Source organism: Furipterus horrens, unplaced genomic scaffold (assembly GCF_987537825.1).
Source record: "Furipterus horrens unplaced genomic scaffold, mFurHor1.1.pri manual_scaffold_10, whole genome shotgun sequence".
In the NCBI taxonomy this organism is placed as follows: Eukaryota; Metazoa; Chordata; class Mammalia; order Chiroptera; family Furipteridae; genus Furipterus; species Furipterus horrens.
Window position 1 is genome coordinate 31,366,565 of NW_028327180.1, and position 19,077 is coordinate 31,385,641.

Genomic DNA, 19,077 nt, shown 5'->3' on the forward strand with positions numbered 1-19,077 from the left:
CCCCACTGGTCTGCACAGTCAGAAGCAATGATGCTTGACCTTCCCCGGTGCTGGGACCGTGAGCTGTGAGGTCCAGTGAGGAGCTGGGAATGCTCCCCAGGTGTCCCTCCTGACTTTTTAAAATGTGTGACTGCGCTTTCTGCCACTGCTGCCACTGCTGCCACCACCACAATGTGTCCTCTCTGCCCTGGCTCTGTCCCTCCTACCTGTCTGGATGTTTGGATGCATATTTCTTTGCTGGACTTCCATGCAGTTTGATTTTCTGGAACTTCTGGTTGTTTCTAGTTTTGAGGTAGTTGTATTCCTTCTTAGTTGCATCACATCTGTCTATGACTCCATCTTGGCCGGAAGTCCCAATTGATTTGTTGCCTTGTGTACACACCCTGACTGGGGACTGAACACCCAACCTAGGTGTGTGCACTGACTGGGAATTGATCCTGCAACATTTTTTTGTGTAGGGGATTATGCTCCAACCAACTGAGCTACCCAGCCAGGGCAAGAATTTTTAAAACCTGAGTATTTAGTCAGGAGCACTGACCTCTTTTCCCTTAGCTTTTCAAATTTAAAAAATGACAACAGCCAATACAACAGTAGTTGTCCGGTGTGAATGAATCAAAAGTATGACTTTTTTTTTTTTTTTTTTTTTTGCCAGAGAAGCAAAAAATATACTATATTATTTGGTGTGCCACAGAATTTTAGTAATTATTTTATGTGTACCATGAGATGAGAAAGGTTGAAAATACTGTGCTAAGGCATAGATCCCAGTCACGTGTCCCATAGGACTTCTCAGACAGCAGAGAGCAGAGAGAGGAAGCTTCAGTTTACTTGGCTCTGCCAGCTCCAAGCATAGGCCTGCCTCCCAAGTGTTAAACCTCTTTACTTACTCAGTTCTTTTCAGGTTATATGTTACCAGAACCATTTCTCCCCTTGTATAACCATAGTCCCAAAGTGGATGAGTCAGGAGAAAACATAGCTTTTTAGGATTGGAATTAAATTTTCCTTCCACTCTGCATCCTGGAACTGCAAAGAGTATCCCTTTCTCTCAACCCAGGACCTACTTCTTCTTTGCCCCTGGAAGAACTACCCACTTGCATAACAGAGGCTCACATTCCTCTCTCACCCTTATAGTCCTCATTACACAATAAAAAGTAAGAAAATTATACCAAAAAGAAAAGTAATTTTTTACGTAAATGATAAAAATGAACTTATCAGCAGTTTTTTAGCCAACCATTTCAAAATTCTAATTAAGTAATGATTTAATACTTCAAAAAATAAAATTTTTAGAAAAAAATTATGTTTTAATGTGCACTACTATTTTAATCAACAACTGAATTCTAATTAATTATATTTTAGCTGAAATTGTTCAGATTCATGGGCCAACTAAAAATTACTAGTTCCATAATTGAAAATTATGTGGTTCATCTCTATGTTGATTGGCTTATGTTGATTGAGAGCTGAGTGAAATTGTGCCATTTTATTTCTGATCAAATTACATTACCATCCACATGTCCAGATTTCCCCCTATACCACTAGTCTGAATGGAAATCGAGAGACAAACTATTTTCTAAGAGACCAAATTGAAGTTTCTTATATATATCTGGAACAAAGTTTTAATTGTTAGTAAATTTTAAAAATAAATATTTTTGTATATTTATCTTTCATTATGATTTTTTTTTATTATTCTAACCCATAAAGGACACAGGAGCTGTATTAAACTTTGAAATAACACATTATATTTGAAAATGCAAGAAAACAGGCAAAAATCTCCTGGCACACTTCTTTTTTTAATTGCATAATTTTTTTCACATATGGGGGGAAATGTCAATATGTGAGATAGAGTATTAGGAAGATCAGTAACTACTAAGAATGCTGTGGGAACCACAGGGTGAGGTTATAAGCATGAAAAACTACATCCCAGTTTACCAAAGATAACTAACTATATACCCTTTAAAAAATGCATTTGCAAATGAGAACATGAAAGTGTTTCAAATAAAGAATAATTCTAGCACACTTGTACATTATAACCTCATGAATTAAAATCAGCGAAGTTTAGAATATAAAAATTGATTCAAAAAAGTAAACTAGCATACCATAAGTAAAGAGGAAAGCATATTTATTACCCAGTTCAATAGACTTAATATAAAAAAAATTGATTTTCATTAAGTATTAGAAAAGTTACATTTCTCTGCCCTGAAGAATAATCTTCCATAGGAGCATGTTGTTTATATGATTACATTAATTTTAAAGTCATCCCAAGGATGACAGGTATTTTTTAATGGCAAAAGTCAAAACTCAATTTGTGCTATTATGAGCATTACTCATAAAGTACATTAACATGTTGAAAATCTCATGGATACTGAGCCAACATTAAACATGTCTACAGCATGTCAGTATTCCCAGACTAAACCAGCAAGAATATTTGGGGGAAAAAACTAGGAATGTAAAGATAAATAAATGTGAGAGTGTGGGAAATTGAACCAATGCGGAGAGTTTCAAGCAATTAATGTTATATTTAAAATAGAAAACAGAGCATAAGAACATGCTGAAAATAATAAACTTCTCTTTCATTTACTCTGAGGGGAAAATAATATGACACATTAACATTTTTTGTTTTAATATATGAGGAAAACAGTCATTTTTCTCCTCTTGACTTCAGTGAAACATTGCACAATAGTTAACTCATATTTGTATGATGGGGTGGGAATTTCAACCCATAAACTCAGTTGCTCATGATATTTCACAATATTAAATTTTCTTCAGAGCAAGTTAAATCCAATTTTGAGTTTTTTTCACCAAAGTAGTATGAAATTCAGTCTGTCTTCTGATGGCAATTCCCTCTGCTCAGGGAAGGCAGAATCCTACTCAGGTCAAATTATCAGAGTTGTCATTTTGATCATAGTTTTAAGTTCACAGTGGTTGCCACCAAGACCCCTACTTGGTTTGTTCAAATCCAGCCATTGTGCCAATTTCATGCAAAATAGTCTGTCAAGGCCAAGAGTCCCAATGCATGGGGTATAGCCTCCCTAAGCGTTACACACAGGAGGTCTCGACATTTCCAAGGGCACCTCCCCAGAGCAGGGTGGGGCCTCCATCACTCCAGGACTTGACAGCTTCTGGTTGGGGAGTCTGCTGTTTCCTCTCTCTGCTCTCTGGACATCTTGCATGATCTCTTCAGACTGGTTAGAGTCCCTTAAAAATAGAAGAAGCAGCTCCTATTAGTCTTTTAGCAGCTTCTTCTTGCCAAGCTACAAAAATGACTGAGGCTTATGTCCTGGCTTGCTTTGTGCTTGAAATGAGAAGGGTGGTGACCATCAAGGGAAAGAACAAGTAGTGATTAATTTACTAATAATGTATTGGGTTATCCTGACAATGCCTCTTCCGTGCACCAGTAGGAACCTTCAGCACCCACTCTGTGTGGATGTGACAGTGGGCACTTTGCAAGCATCCCCCCCTTGCGCTCTGGCTTCAGCAAGGTTGACCTGCTTCCATTTCTTGTTACTGTTCTCCTTCCCAACTCAGGGCCTTGATACACCATCTTCCTTAGCCTCAAATCCACCCTTTACTCCTGTTTCTTTCAATTTTTTTAAAATCATTTACCCTGTGAAACTTTTAAATAATAATGACATGTCCCTGGCAATTTTTATCTGTAGACTGAAATATACTAATATTTTATGATAGATTTGTAATTGCTCAATAGATTTGCTTTTATTTAACTCTTCTATTTTATCAGGCCCTACATCATTGGGCTTGGATTGGTGTGAAACATGAACTAAGCTTCAGGTTGGAACACAATTTACAATGAACTTTTAACTTCCAGAAGTGGAAAAGTAAATCAGTTTTATACTTGTATTCTTTATAACACACCAGGATAGCGATTTCTAGGAGTTTAACCTAAAGATATACATACCCACATATGTGGAAATGATGTCTGGGAAAAGTTATTTGTTGTAGGAACTCTGAAATAGCAAAATATTGAAAATAATTTAAATGTTCACAAACATATGTATGTATACATATATATGTAATGGAATAATGGGCAGATGTTTTGGGGAGGTGTCTTGATGTCAGCCATGAGCCTGATGCTTTTGTCTTCCCTGGGGAATCTGTTCTTTGGATCGGGCTTTTCCAGGCACAGCATTGACCTCTTCTTAGACTTTGTTACTCTCTTCAGAAAACGCATGATGATCCTGGCTTTGAATGAGAAGGACAAGAAGAAAGAGAAGTAAAATGACCATCCAGCCTTTTCCCAATTTGTCTTCCTCTCCCTCCATCCACTCATCTTCTCTTTGCATACATTACATGTGGTGTGTTCTCTGATAATGAAAAGCATCGGAATAGCTTTTGTACTTTGTGGTTTTCTCTATTTTGAATTTTTTGATTAAAAAAAAAAAACGATTAGCAGAATATAGTTCGGAGTTTGGCTCCGTATTGGTGGAGTTCCTTCCCACTGCCTTCCTAGGCACAGCGATGATCTTCACTGCTTCACCCCGAGTGCTCTCCATGCCAGGCGCCATAGCCACCACGTTCCTTCTGTGATGGCAAGGCAGAAGGGTGTGTTTGCCAGACCAGCAGCAATTTGGGCAGCTCAGAAGCAGCAAAGCATTCACCAGAAGAAGCCCTTCACTTTCTTTGTAGGGGTTGACAGAAGCTCGGCTATAATGAGCCTGAGTAACAACAGGAGCAGCAAACTTCTTTCCGAAGCGAAACACTGCCCAGTCCCACAGGAACTGCGCGCCCTAGTTGCTGAGTGGCCCCTACCAGGTGGCTGTGATTAAAGAACCCGGGAGAGGAAGAAAAGGGAAGAGAATGGTTGAGCCTCTGGGGGTAATTGTAACTAATCTGCCAGACAAACCTAGATAAGGACTTGTTGAGACAAAATCTCCTACTGAGTGGTTCTTTGTTCAGATCAACAGATGAGGCTTGGGAGGCAGCAGTCGTTAACAGTCCTTTGATGCATTTTTGTTATCTCCCATCGGGTAATGTCCCACCTGATCGTAGGTATTGTCAAGCCAGAAATTTGGGGCAGGAGACAAATGTTTATTTTCACATGCATTTTAGTTTTTGGCTCTACGCCTGTTTTCTACAACTGTGCAGCCTTCCTGGCAGGGCCCAGGTGACCAAACCTGTAAGATACCTAATTCCCTGCAGCTTTGTGGTTGCAAATGGAGGGAGGGCAGTACCAATGGGGATCGCCAGCTCCTTCCCTCTGGCCTGCACAGTCAGCTGGCACAGATGGGTGGGCCTTGGCAGCAGCTGTGGCTCTGGCTACTCACAGGGCTTCAGCGTAAGGGGGACTGAGCCATGGAAAGCTTATTGCCAGTAGGACACCATTTTTGGCTCTGCCTGTTCACACCCAGTACACAGTTTGACCTGCAACTACTCATTTGCTGTACACCATCCCATGAAAAGGTTTGTTCCCAGGCTGTGTGTATTTCCGGGGTGGTTTGCCACCCCGAATGGCTTGCTTCCACAGAGGATGCTGCCCTCTGAGCTGCTGCCTCCAGCCTGTGGCTTGGACACTTACTAGAAGGACTTCCTTCCCATTAACCCGCCATAACAAATCCATAAATTTGTTGATTCTTTGCTAGGCGTGAGAATCCGAGTTAACATCTTTCGAAGCCAAACTCCACCTCTTGTGCTTTATTTGCTTGGGTTAAAGGAGTTTTTCTTTAGAAACTGTCAAGAATGACGAGCTATTAAAAAAAAAGAAAAAAAACTTTTAAAGAAAATGTCTTAACAGGTTTTTAAAACAGCAATCATTGTAATTATCACTTTCTTTTCTAGTTCCTTGGTTTTCAGCTTAGGCTGCATTCTCTAACATACTGTGAAGACAAATGTGTTTTTGATCAGAAATAAATGAAATCTACATAGTCTTAATTTGTAAAAATAATAAAATAAATTTCTTAACCTTAAAAAAAAAGTCAACTATAAAAGGATTCAAGTCATACAAAGTATATTCTCTGACCACAGTGGAATTAAATGAGAATCAATAACTGAAAGATCTCAAACAAACCCCCAAATATTTGGAAACTAAATTATATACTTCCATATAACCCATAGGTCAAAAAAAGAGAAATTAGGGATTATTTTGAGCATAATGAAAATGTGAATACTATCTACCATTTTATTGGGTGGGGGGGTTCTGCTAAAGCAGAATTTAAGGGATATTTTTAGTACTAAATACCTATATTAGAAAAAAAGAAAAATCTATAATCAATAATCAATAATCTCAGCTGCCAATTTAAGTAACTAGAAAAAGAAGAGCAAATTAAATACAAAGTAAGTAGATGAATTAAAATAATAAAGACCAAAGAAAAATCAATGAAATATAAAACAGGAAAACAATAGGGAAAATTAATGAAACCAAAAGCTAGTTCTTTAAACAAATCAATAAAATTGATAAAACTCTAGCCAGCCTGACTATGATAAAATAGAGAAATGACACAAATATACTCAACAACATTAATCATGAAAATGAAAAATAAAGCCATAGGAAGATATTATATTCTTGTTATAATACTAAATTTCAAAAGACTGTCCATATCAACTATTGAAGAAGATATGAAACAATTGGAACTCAAACACTGCTGGTGGAAATGTAAAATGATACTAACACTTTGAAAAACAGTTTGTCCATTTCTTTAAAGAATAAATGTATATGATCTAGTCATTCCACTCCTGGGTATTTTCATGGGAGAAATGAAAGAGTATGTTCACACCAAGATTAGTACACATAATTTATAGCAGCTTTATTTGTAATAGTTCAAAACTGGAAATAACCCAAATTTTCATCAATAGGTAAATGGATAATCAAACTGTGGTCTATCCATGAAAACAAAATACTAACTCAGCAATTAAAAAACAGAATGAATTAGTAATATGTGCTACAATATTGACGATTTCAATAATGTAAAATATAAGAAACCAGACCTCCCCCAAAAGAGTACATACTGTATGTTCATTCACATAAAGATATTTAAAATGCAAACTAATCTATAGTGACAGAAAACAGATCAGTGGTTGCCTAGAGGAAGGGAATGAAGGGAGGATCAGGAGGGTGGGATTACAGTAAGGAAACTTTTGGGATGATGAATATGTTCTTTTCCTTGAATATGGTGGTGGTTAAACAGGGGTATACATACCAAAGTCAAAACTTACTAAATTGTGCACTTTAAAATATGTGCAAGTCATTATATGTCAACTGTGTCTCAAATGTGCTGTTTAAAAGATCAGTGAACAAATATGAGTGAGTACATACATAAAAGTTTGTTTCTACTAGTCATTCACACTAATCAACATAGGAAACACTAATTTGAGCCTTGGTAAAAACATTAATGAAGGTAAAGGATATCTATTTGAACTGATTTTATTTGTCTAAAATGAACCTAAAATATACTACATGGTTTGTTTTTTATAAACTCATCAAGAAAACAAGTTATTGTATTTCCACAAAGTTACTTACAATAAAAAAATTACTATATGACTTTCTCTTGACTGATATCTATATTAATTCTGTGTCTATGATAATTATAGTTTTGAGATTAATTCTGCATATTAAAATTTTGATGAACTTTGGACTTATTTTTTGTATGATCAATATATTTGTATGACTTAAGATCTTTCTATTTGTGGTTCAAGTCAAACAGGTTTGATAATTTCTGATCACTTATGTGCAAACCCTACAGAAGCAAAGGTTGTATTGTGGAAATGTGATCATTGTGAGCTGTACCCAATGTATGATAGAACTCTAATTTGTAGCAGCTACTGTTGTAATTCACTTTTGAAATTCAGTGCATGGAAAATAGAAAAAATTTAGGCTGCTTCAGAGAAGGATGAAGTAAGGTACATTTGGTTCTAGGTTTTTTTCTTCTTTTGTTTTTCAAACAAAATTTAAAAACTGCATGAGATTTTTTTGTTTTTGTTATTGTTTTTGTTTGAATCCTGCTCACTTTCCCAGGGAAAAAAAAAATCCCTCCTCCTGCCATATAATCTTTCCATCTACGCAGAGTCTACACATTAAAAAAAAATGATTCTCTAACTGAAGTAGGCCAAGTACCATCTTAACGTGTAAAGTCATTGAAATATATAGTACACTTAAATTCAGTTTATGTTACTCAAGTGCCACATTAAATGTTACCAAGAGCAAGTCTTCAGTGGGTCTGTAAATTGGTGTGTCTAATGTGTTTATACATATTTTAAAACATATATTTTCAACATTTAATGTCTGTACTCTTATTTATAAATATTCTTTGTTTCTAAAACTCTCTCGAAACTCTCATAAAAACTGTGCCGGCCATGTGTGTGTTTATAGATTTGCTTTTTCTGCATATGGTGTTCTCTAATTGTTTTCTATCCACCTTTATGTAGTTGTTTGTCTCTCCTCACCCCCAAACACTGAAAGAGAAGCAGTGTGGTGAAGAGCTTAAAGGCTTTAAAATCGGATCCGGGCCCCAGGACTACCACACTCTAGCTTCAATCTTGGGCACTGTTTTTTAACCTCTTTCTGCCTATTTCTTCAAACAGTACATAGGGGCGATATTCATAGGATTGCTGTGAGAATTAATCAAAGGAGTAGGATAAAGCTCATAGCCAAGAGCCCAGCTTATAGTGAGTTCTCAAAAAACAAGAACTACATTTGAACTAAAAAAATGTTTAGAGCAGGGCCCAATTATGTTAAAGTATTATATTATATAGCAACATGTATTCAATGTATCCTACCAGAAATGGAATATTGAAAAATTGTTTTTTGACAAAAAGAAAATCTCATGGAAAGGCAGAGAAAGCCTAAAAAATATATATAATTAAACTGAAAGGACATTGTTTAAATTCCAGCTTTGGCATATTAATTAACTAATTCTGGTTGGTTATTGTAGTCCAACTGTCCGTCTGATAGTCTGTAAAATAGACATGGCCTGTAAGTGACAAATGCTTAGTGAATGCGTACTGAGACATGTAATCAAAGATATTGTCTACAGCAGCAATTTCTATACTTATACCTGTCTGACGGGATAAGATCCCTTTCTCTTTGAAGAAAATCATAAAATTGAGTGATATTTCTCAATATATCAGTCACTAATCATCATGTATTTCTCTCTAGTGATAAACATAGGGAGCAGCTCTACAGGGTATTAGTGGCATTAGAACCTGAACTGAGAAGTTCAAAGCTCATGAGAAGGCCAAGGGCAATTATAGATCATATGAGAACCTTACAACCACTTACAGAAAGCCAGTCTAAAAAACTCCATGCAGTTGACTACTGAAAATATCTTGAATTTGCTTTTTTTTTCCCAAGGAAAACACCATTGCCCTTGACGTTCATTATCCTTTAAAGATTATTTTATATATTTTACAGGTCTCCTGTTATGGCTGGAGGTCTCTTTGCTGTGAATCGAAAATGGTTTTGGGAGTTAGGTGGCTATGATCCAGGTTTAGAAATCTGGGGAGGAGAACAGTATGAAATCTCTTTTAAGGTAAGCCACCAAGACCCTCTTCATACTATGTCTACATACTTTTGATGAGTTAGAATGTCATTATTTTGTTTTGTGAGATGACATAACAAATAGACATGTCACCTTCCCAAGTCAGCTTTTGGGTGAGAGAAGCTACTTCCTTCTGATGTTTCAGTGAGACATAGCCATGCCATTAAAAATACACACACACACACACACACACACACACACACACATATATATATATATAATAAAAATAAGTCAAAATCCCATTTGCAGGTTGGAAACTTGGTTTGCCCTCAGATCTACTGCTCCCCTGACAAGTGCATTCCTTCTGAAGCACTTAGAAAATATACATAGAAGAATAAAAATAAAAGATATCAAACTTAACCCTTTGTGTTTGTTCTAGAAATAGTATTGCACATTTTTATTATAACCAGTTATTCCAAAATTTGAATAACAGAAGAGTAATTTTAAATAATGAATCACAAAGCAATTTTTATGCAATTCCAAAATAAGCAAACATTTTTAATCATTTTTATCTAAAATTTCCCAGGTCTCTACTTGCTTTGACCATAAACACTCAGTAAAATTATATACTTTATCATAGTATATAATTATCACAAATATGTTTATGATAGAATATCAAATTTTAGGGTTTATAAATGAAAAAACTTTGCCATAACATGTGAAGACCACATAGAGCAAAATAAACTGTGCAAAAGTTTGTACTTCATACCTGCCAAGATTTTTTTTCCTAAAAGCAGTCTCAAACCAGAAAAAATATATATATTTTATATTATCATTGTCACTATTTATATAGAAGAAAGATTGATTCTTGCAAGATTTATCGTGTAGAAATCTCTTATGTACAATAAGTCAGCTTTTCCTAATTATTTCCATAGTGAAATCAAACCAATTCTTGCTGAGGAAAAAAAAAAAAATGTGTTCTGAATATGGGTAAAAGTCAAACTTAGGAATCCAGCTGAACTTTTTAAATTGATGTATAAAAAATGAAAAAAATAATTTTTATAGAACTGTAACATCTATACTCAATATGTTTACAGAAATAATATGCTGTACTCAATGTGTCATAAAATAAGTATCCCCAAAGAGGAGCGTGAATGAGGCTTCAAGACATCTAGAATTTTCCATCTCACTATGCTAGCAGTAATCCTTGAAATAGCATTTATCAAATTAGTGCTTTTGTTTTAACATATTCCAAACACATCTAATATCACACATAAGCTACCTTTTTTTCTTAACCTTTTATAAATACATCGTTTAAAATCTGAATTTACCAGTATCACTTGGATTTCTCTGTTATAGCTGTACACTCGTCACATTGTATATGACCAAAGGTAATAATAATAGAAGTAATAATGATAGAAATAGCATCTACTACCTTTATCTGTGGTATGAACCAGATGCTGAGCTAAGTGCTTTATATGCATTGTCTAATTTGAAATCACAACTCTGAGAGGTTATTATTCTATTTACTAATGAAAAAAACTGAGATTTAAAGTTTTAAAGATTTTAGATTAAATTATTTTAAACTTCTAAAGATTAAATAAATGCCAGGTAGGGATTAAAATGCTCCATGTCTGCCTAATTGCAGAGATGCAGAAACATGAGGTTCTCTGACACCCAAGGCTTATCTACCAATACCATTCTACAGTTCACTGGTGTCTACTGAATTGTTACTCTCATTGAACAGAAGCAAGGATCTTTATTGTAGTCTAATAGCAAAGAAACAGACTTTCTGCTGACCTTGGCAAAATACCACTGGTCAGCAGATACTGCCTAAAGCTGGGTGCAAAGTTTACAGTAATACCTTCAACTAGAAGCATTAAAGATTAAAATAGTATTGCTATATTGGCACTATCATCAGAATTCAAGGGATTCTTCTTATTTTCACAGCTCAAGAGATTTTTTTTTTAATTTCCTTAGTTCATGACTTCTTAAGTTTAAAATATTATTAAGAAAATTTCTATTAAGCAGGAGGTGCCTGGTTTTGAATAACGAACTGGGTGATAGATAAAATTGCTATTGAACAACAGGAGTTTGCAGAATATACATTTGCATTTGAAATCACAAAAGTATTTTCTAGATCAACATAAACTTGCATCTCTCACTTCTCTGTCGCTCATATTTATCACATCTCTTCTGGGTGACCTGAGATTTTATTACCTCATTTTCAATATTTTAGTTATCTGTCATTCTGACAGATATAATTGGAATGCAGCCCTGTTGGCTTTGTCTAGAAACCATAGCAACGGCACTGGAAGTTCAGGACTAAATTGCCCTAAGTTGTTTGGTTGAAATGACAGCTTCTTTGTAGACAGTTATGTCATGTTGTACAGGGTCCCATTTTAGACATATCCCTTCATTCTTTTCACTATTGTGTGATGACCATGGGGTTCCTGTTCCTCCTTATTAGTATTTGTAACATGAGGAGGACAAACTTAAAGAGGCTTATTAGAACTTCCATTGAAGTAAGAAAAATGTTCTCCATGTGAAAAGAATCAAAAGAATTGTATACACTATCTGGGTTAAGTAGTATTACATGATATTATTTAAAATAAAAGAGAAAAATCAAGTCTGCATTTTTGGACATATTCCATAAATTGTGATTGATTTTACAATATAAAACACTTTAATATATACACTGGTCAGCACTTAAGCTTTGGGAAATAGGTATGGGTAACTGAGAGTTCACTAGTGTATTTGACACCACCATACAAAAAGTATTTGAAGTCTAGAACTTAAAAGCTCTAATTCAAAAGATTTCTATCTATGGCCATTATCAGATATCTTTGCTAGCTGTCTACTTTTCAACCAAAGAATCATTGCACTAAAATTGATGACAAGTTTCCATCGCTGAATAGAAGTATTTCCAGAAAGCGCTGCTTTATATGAAGGGCTTAGTGTTGGGTCAACCAGTATTTAGATAAAAGTGCTCCTCCATTCCTTTTCTCTCTAAATATTTTCCCTTCCTTTTTAGAACATCTGATTAGATGAGTAAATTTAATGCCATAACAAAAAAAGTGTAATTTTAAGGAGTCAATTGAGAAAAGATCTCTCCAGAAAAATGATCTGTCTGCACTGTACCTAGTTGTTAGTATGTTTTAATATGAATGTGAACTCCTCAATGGCCCAGAACTATCCAGCTGTCCTTCAGATGTTGCTAGGTCGGCCAACTGCTTGGGAAGAGAAAGCAGCATTTAGTCAGTCATTCAGCAAGCTTTTATTGAGCATCTAATAGCATCAGGCATTGTTCCAGGCACCTGGATACAAAGAGGAACCAAAACAGACTGCACAGTGTGGCATGAAATAGATATCTTTAAATATTGTGTACCATCTAAGTTGCTGAAATAATGTTAAAATCATTATGAGTCTCTGATTTTTCAGAATGTGTTTTCATATCCATTCCCCAAAGATCAAAGTCTAAATGTTAGCATTTTCAAAAGCTCTGTCCTTCAATTACAAAAAACTCTTCTCAGAAAATAAAAGTGAGCAAAAAACACTCATTAGGCACCACAAAATTTAGAAGCCCATGGACTGGCTGACTCTATTCCACAGAATTCTCTGGCTCAGAATGTAAAATGTAGATCTGGGTAGAAGAGCCTTAACTTTGGTTTGGGCTGCCCTTTCTCAGCCCCAGGAGCTTATCAGCATGGTCCCACAATGATCCAATGTTTCTTGGGCCCTTTCATAACCTAGGAAGAGCTCTTGATCACCAACCTTAGCTGTACAGAACTTTTCATGGCTCCAAATGATGTTAGTATGGGACCATATGTCCTAGAGCGAGTTTACCAAACCTGGCAGTCCCGCACAGCCTATTTCAAAAACCACTCTTAATGAATTATAACACACTATCAATCACATTTGTTTTGTGCTGTTGTCCTTCTCCTGTATTGAGCTTAAGATTCAGACATTTAAGGAAATTTTGACTTATGTCTTGTAATCTTTCAGCGCTCATCAGTCATTAAGTCATTCAACAGACATTTATCAACTACAGTGTGCCACTAGGGGGTAAGCTCTTGAGATTCAAATACAAATGTGAGAAAATTCTCACTGTGAAGCAGCTTACTCTCCAGTAGCAGCTTGAAAATTAATTTGCCACAGTTACTATCCTCAGGATTCTTTGGAATATATTTTATTTCCATACTCACAGTAATAACTTGGGATATATACAGTAGCCTCTTTGTTACCCTCCCTTTCTCTATTTCTCCTCCTCTTTTAACCTAGTTCCACGTTTTATTCTTTTATTCCCTGAGTTGCTTTATTTTCTCCTCCTTGCTTTATTTTCTCCTCCTACAAGTTCACAGCTGCTCCTAATTAACACACCAATCAAATGAACAGACTGAATCATACACCATGAAATTTTCTATAAATTACCTGCCTCACCTACCAGTCTCAACCTACATTGCAAACCAACTTAACTTGTGTCTTCCTCTGCTTTCCTGAACATAGGAATTTATACATCCATTTCTGTGCTTATTTATTGCAGAGATTTTACTAACCAGTCAGACTTCATTCTGTTGCAGAGAAATTTGTTTATCCTCTCTACAAATATTAATCAGCAGCCTTTACCATGAGTCCATGAACCATGCAAGCTAGATTCTGCACAAAAGTGCAAAGGAAGCCCAGTAGAACCCACTGGATCAAATAAAATTGAGATGAATATTTCACCCATTAAACATAAAGAGCAATTCAAGCATAAAACTACATTAAGAATTTCCTCTAAAGTAAGACATCAAAATGCACTTTTGTTCACCCGGTTTCTAATGCAAGAGTCCAAAGCTTTTCCCTCTGCATGTGGGTCCAGCGACTGCACCAAAGTAGGGAGCATAAACCACACGCATCCTGCATTCTCTGTGAGTTCCAGTTTGGGTTCTTCTAAACCAGAATAAGAACCTATCTTAATGCAGTAATAGAATCCTTCTGAATGTTTAATGATTTTTCCTGAACCTTTCATTGTTACTTTGCCTGCATCTAATTTGACAGCAATTTTTTAATAACTCAAACCTTTCAAACTCCTCGAATTAGTTTTGACATGACTAACAATTCCCTCTCTTTTCATAACCGTATTTCATCAGTTTAAGTGGCATTTAATTAAATTATATAATTACAATTTTTTAAAAAACTAGCATAATCACATTTGGGAAGAAATAAACTCATTGCCTTTGAGGTAAGCGTGTACTTAACTATTGTGGGCAAAAAATTACAACTGTATTTAACATAGCCCCTATTCAGTGTAGATTCACCATCATATGAAAGCAATTCAATATGTTTACAGAAGGAATAGAGAGTAAGAGTTAATACATTAAATTGATTGAACAGAGATCAGTCCCTGCTGTCAAAAACCTTCAGTCTATGGAGAGACAGGAAAAGCTCAAAGGCAATTCACTGTTGCATCATCAAGGAGGCAAATATCCCCCTCATTCCGATCAGGCCTGAGTGTCCCTCCTTGTCTTTGCCCCTGCCCAGGAGTCCAGTCCCCTGACCTTTGTCAGCAGGCTTACAGGTACCCATGATTTGTGAATGGCCAGTGTCTTGCAGTAATGAGTCTGGGGGAAGTCCGCTGTGATGCCCTTCCCTTGTCTCATCCCCTCTGCAGCCCAGTCCTACAGGCCATTTCCCTCTTTTGCTGCTCAGTTGTCACATCTTTTCCCTTCCCTAGGCCCCATCTTGTGTCGTCTCTAAAGAAATAAGTAAAATAAAAATCAGTCCTAAAATAAGCCTCTCGGGTTTCTTTGAATATTTGCTTCTACTTTGGTGTGGCTGAAGAAGAAAATGCTTCTGGAGTAAAAAATAGAATATGAAAACATGCTAAGCATAACAAAAGGAATGTTTCAAGTTATAATCCTGCCACACACAATTAAGCCTACATAGATAGCTTAAAGCAACTAAAGTAAATCTGAGATTTTAATACACAGATTTTTAAATTTTCTATCCATTTATGAATTATAATTTCTACCCCTTTAGGACTTATAAAATCTTTACATGAAGCTATGTTCTAAAGTTCTGGGCATTCTATTATTCTACTGATGGTAATAATATTATTTGGTCCCTTAACAAGAACAAGTAATGGGTTGGCACTTAAAGATCATTGAATTTAATTTTTCTTCTCATCCAACACAAATGCAAGGTAAAAATATAATTTCTATTTTCTAAATAAAAGGCTTGTACTTAGTTAATATCAAAGCAACAATTAGAATTCAGGTTTGCTCTCAAAACCATTTGTCTAATTTCCTTTAGCTGGAAAAAGAGTGTTTTCCCTTGGTGAAAAAGTGACTACTGTCACTTTCATAAAACTTCTTTTTAAAAAAATGTAGTTTCTTTCTATCTGATTTTTATTAAATATGAAGGCTGATAACTCTTGTTATGATTTAATATAAAATTTAAATTTTACTATCTTCAAAATGCACTGATTATTCAACAACAATTGAATATACACAATAGGGACTAATCATTGAGTAGAGAATTCAGTTCTTAATCAAACAAGAAATCAGACATTGATCTGAAATTGGCATTGCTCAGTAAACCAAATATTCTAGATCTTATTCTCACTGTAGAGCTTCTCAAGAACAAACATGGATTTTATTTATTGGTACTTGGAAAATCAAAAAATCAAAACTAATAAACTCACAAAATTTTAGTTAAATTTAAAGTTTTCCTACAAGGTACATGGCCATCAAAAAAAAAAAAAGATTTAGGATCAACAACTGATTATTAAACAATTACAATATATTTACAGTTTTAAAATGGACAAATATCTTCTCTTAGAGATCCCTCAAAACAAAAAGGAGAATAAGAAACAGGAACCAAAAAAGCCTGTATCTTTGAAAAATTACCATAAATCTTACCAACATCCACTATGTATAAAGAAAGTTCTCAGTGTAGTAAAGGTAAGTTCAAGACATTACAACAGGGGATGGGAAGATGGAATGATACCAGCTACAACTTTCACTTGAAGTCAGCAGATCTCCATTTTCCAAGTAATAGGCACAACCGAAGGAGGAAAACCACAATCACTTGTTTGAAATAATAGCAACACGTGTGATTACTAATGGCCAGAGCTTCCCTGGATTGAGTTTAGCACACTAGAGAAGCAGCAAATGAGAGGTTAGGGACAGTTCCAAATGAGGCATTACCCAGACCAGCCATATGTGCAGGAAGCAGTCTGTCAGTGAGGCAGATTGGAGGAAGGATACTCAATATTATGAGCAGCCTGCAGCAGCCAATCCCTATTGGATGCAGACAAAAGGCTGAACTAATTCAATTATACACAATTTTTTTGTCATAGGGTGAATACCTGCTGTAATTGGTAAGAAGAATTCACCCTATTTGAAGATGAATAATAGTAATTTTTAAAGGAAGTAGCACAGAAAAATACTATAAGTAAAAAGAAGAGAGAACCAGCTAAAATGAAGAAAATGCACCAAAATAATGTTGCTACACATTGTTATATATTTTATATGTTAATGAAGTTATTTACTCTGTAAAAGAACATTAAATGCTGAACTTTATGAGATAAGTAAAACGTTGAAAGACAAGGTGGCGAAAAAGAGCAACAGTCAGGATATCATGAAAAAGGAACAGATACCATCACTGAAGTGAAAGTCATACTGAAAGCAACACAAAGAAAAATATTCCTTCTGTTTTGCAACTCTAATATCAGAAAAGAAAGAAATCTTTCAAGTTGGTTATAAAATGGAGCATAATGTTAATAGCATATTCTGACCAAGATAACACAAAAATATTTCAAAAATGCAGACTTATTTTACTTGTAAATACTAAGATTAAAAAATAATAAAAGGTTACACAGTTGAACAACTTTTCAAAGACTGATACACCAAAATAAGTGCAGCTTTCAAGCATGTGTTTTCAGTGTTGAAATATGTAACATAACATATTGACATAATTCACCTTAATAATAATTTCAAAGGTTACAGTCATCTCCATAGGCAATATAAAGACATTACATAAACTTTGCAATTTGTTTTGAACAGAATATTTAATACCTAGCATGATTAAAATATTACTATGCATTTGTATAATGAATATCTCTCACCTCAAAAGTCATCAGCTAGCTTAAAAAGAAAAGAATGATTTTTTTCCATGAAATTATTATTTAATATTAGTCCGGAGGTAGTAGGCAATTCAATTAGGCAAGAGACAATATAAGATGTAAAAACTGGAAGGGAGGAGGAAAAGTTTTCATTAATAGCAAACAATATCACCATATACCTACTTGTACAATACAGGGAACCTGATGAAAAACTACAAACAATAAGAAGTTGAGTAAGTTGCCTGAGTAAAATGTGTGTGTGTGTATATGTGTATGTAAATATGTAAAAAGTAATAGCCTTTATATATACAAATAACAACCCCAAAGGAAGACACCATTTGCAATAGTAGGGAAAAACTAAGTAGGAATAAACTTAAGTAATATCCAAGACCTCATGAAGAGCAGTTATAAAGCTACTGAGGGACACACAAAAAGACTTGAACACATGAAAATTCATAAAGAAGATAATTCTCCCTTAATGCAATCTCAATAGTCATAACATGAAACTTGGAGTGTGAGGGAGCTAGATGAAGTGCTTCCAGTTCATAAGGCAAAACAGATAAATAGAATAATGAGCTTTAATTAATAAACATTTTCCACTTTCTCCATAGTTGTCTGAAAATACAAAAATTTCATAGGGTGCTTAATTCCTACTCCTAAAATAGTCTATTTTCCTCCCAAAAAGACAACTCAATCTCATTTTACAAGTATACTCTTTTCCCTTTCTCCATCTCTCTATAAACTATCATGATAGTTTGTACAAATGGTTTTGTTAGAAATAAATTCAGCCTTATAAAATGTGCCCATTAGAAATCCTTTTTATGCGAAGAATAGTTCTAGAATATTTTATATACCTTCTCATTGCTTTTCAGAGACAATTATATTAGAGACCACGTCTAACTTTTGAGCATGCAAAGTACCTCAAAGTGTAGTTGAATTTGTATGTAAAATGTGTCAGAAGTCTTTTTATGGCATGCCATATACCTTCACAAGGAAATATCTGAAGTTATTCCTATGGGTTTTTTCCCCTGCAATATTTAGGCTAGGTGACATAAAAATAACCATTTTAATTCAACATGCCCAGAATTGATCTTCCAAAGAAAATATTAAAATGACTCTAAAGTCATTCAGAAACTCAAAGATAAACAGAAACAGCTGCTAAATATCTCACCAGCCAGTCTGAGATTCATTTCAATTATCCAACAAGAAGTACCTCAGGTGTAACAGAGCATTTTCGAGTTAAATTTTATGTCCATTAGATGTAAGCCTAGTGGCAAGTCTGAATTTCTCCCAGTAGTTACTTCCTTTATGTCTGATGACATTTTCCTAATTCCCTGTTTAATTTTATGTTAGTTTTTATTGATAGTTGTAAAGTGAGCAAGATAAAACAATCTACAAAGCATTCGGTTAGCTGTATTAAGGTTAATTTGACTTCCTATTGAAATATTTTTCCAATATTGAGATCATTTTCAAATTTTTTTACTTTTCTAGTTGCCATTCTTTTCTAACAAGAAAAGTTAAATATGATACAATTACTCTAATGTTTCTGGC

The 19,077-nt window shown here is 34.9% G+C and overlaps 1 protein-coding gene across 1 annotated transcript in view; it reads left to right on the forward strand.

The window, feature by feature from the left end:
- The first annotated feature begins 4,070 nt into the window (after positions 1-4,070).
- GALNTL6 (polypeptide N-acetylgalactosaminyltransferase like 6) overlaps positions 4,071-19,077 on the forward strand; it is a 100,137-nt gene continuing 85,130 nt past the window's right edge. Inside the window, exons 1-2 of the mRNA XM_090290165.1 lie at positions 4,071-4,222; positions 9,353-9,470. Of these exons, the coding sequence (XP_090146291.1) occupies positions 4,071-4,222; positions 9,353-9,470 (270 nt within the window). The remainder of the gene's footprint in view (positions 4,223-9,352; positions 9,471-19,077) is intronic.